The sequence below is a fragment of the Apaloderma vittatum genome, unplaced genomic scaffold (assembly GCF_000703405.1).
Source record: "Apaloderma vittatum isolate BGI_N311 unplaced genomic scaffold, ASM70340v1 scaffold33494, whole genome shotgun sequence".
NCBI classification, from domain to species: Eukaryota; Metazoa; Chordata; class Aves; order Trogoniformes; family Trogonidae; genus Apaloderma; species Apaloderma vittatum.
Window position 1 is genome coordinate 1,473 of NW_009714914.1, and position 277 is coordinate 1,749.

The 277-nt window shown below is 59.9% G+C and overlaps 1 protein-coding gene across 1 annotated transcript in view; it reads left to right on the forward strand.

The window, feature by feature from the left end:
* The window catches only part of PDZD7 (PDZ domain containing 7), a gene marked incomplete at both ends in the record, with an annotated part of 1,607 nt that extends 1,337 nt beyond the window's left edge, over nucleotides 1–270 (forward strand). Inside the window, one exon of the mRNA XM_009868934.1 lies at nucleotides 123–270. Within this exon, the coding sequence (XP_009867236.1) occupies nucleotides 123–270 (148 nt within the window). The remainder of the gene's footprint in view (nucleotides 1–122) is intronic.
* Between the last annotated feature and the right edge of the window lie 7 nt (nucleotides 271–277).

Sequence of the window (277 nt, forward strand, 5' to 3'; positions counted from 1 at the left end):
TAAGACTGTGGGCATCACCACCATGGATGCTGGGGTGTGAGTCTGCCTGGGCAGAGGTGTGGGGCAGCAGCAGGGGTCTGGCAAGGGCTCAGCCCCATCCTGCCTCTCTGCTGCTGCCCTAGGGTGGACCCTGGGGGGCTGGCAGAGCAGAACGGCATTCGAGTGGGAGACCAAGTCCTTGCAGCCAACGGAGTCAAGTTTGAAGACATAAGCCATAGCAAGGCAGTGGAGGTGCTCAAGGGGCAGACCCACATCATGCTGACCATCAAGGTATCTG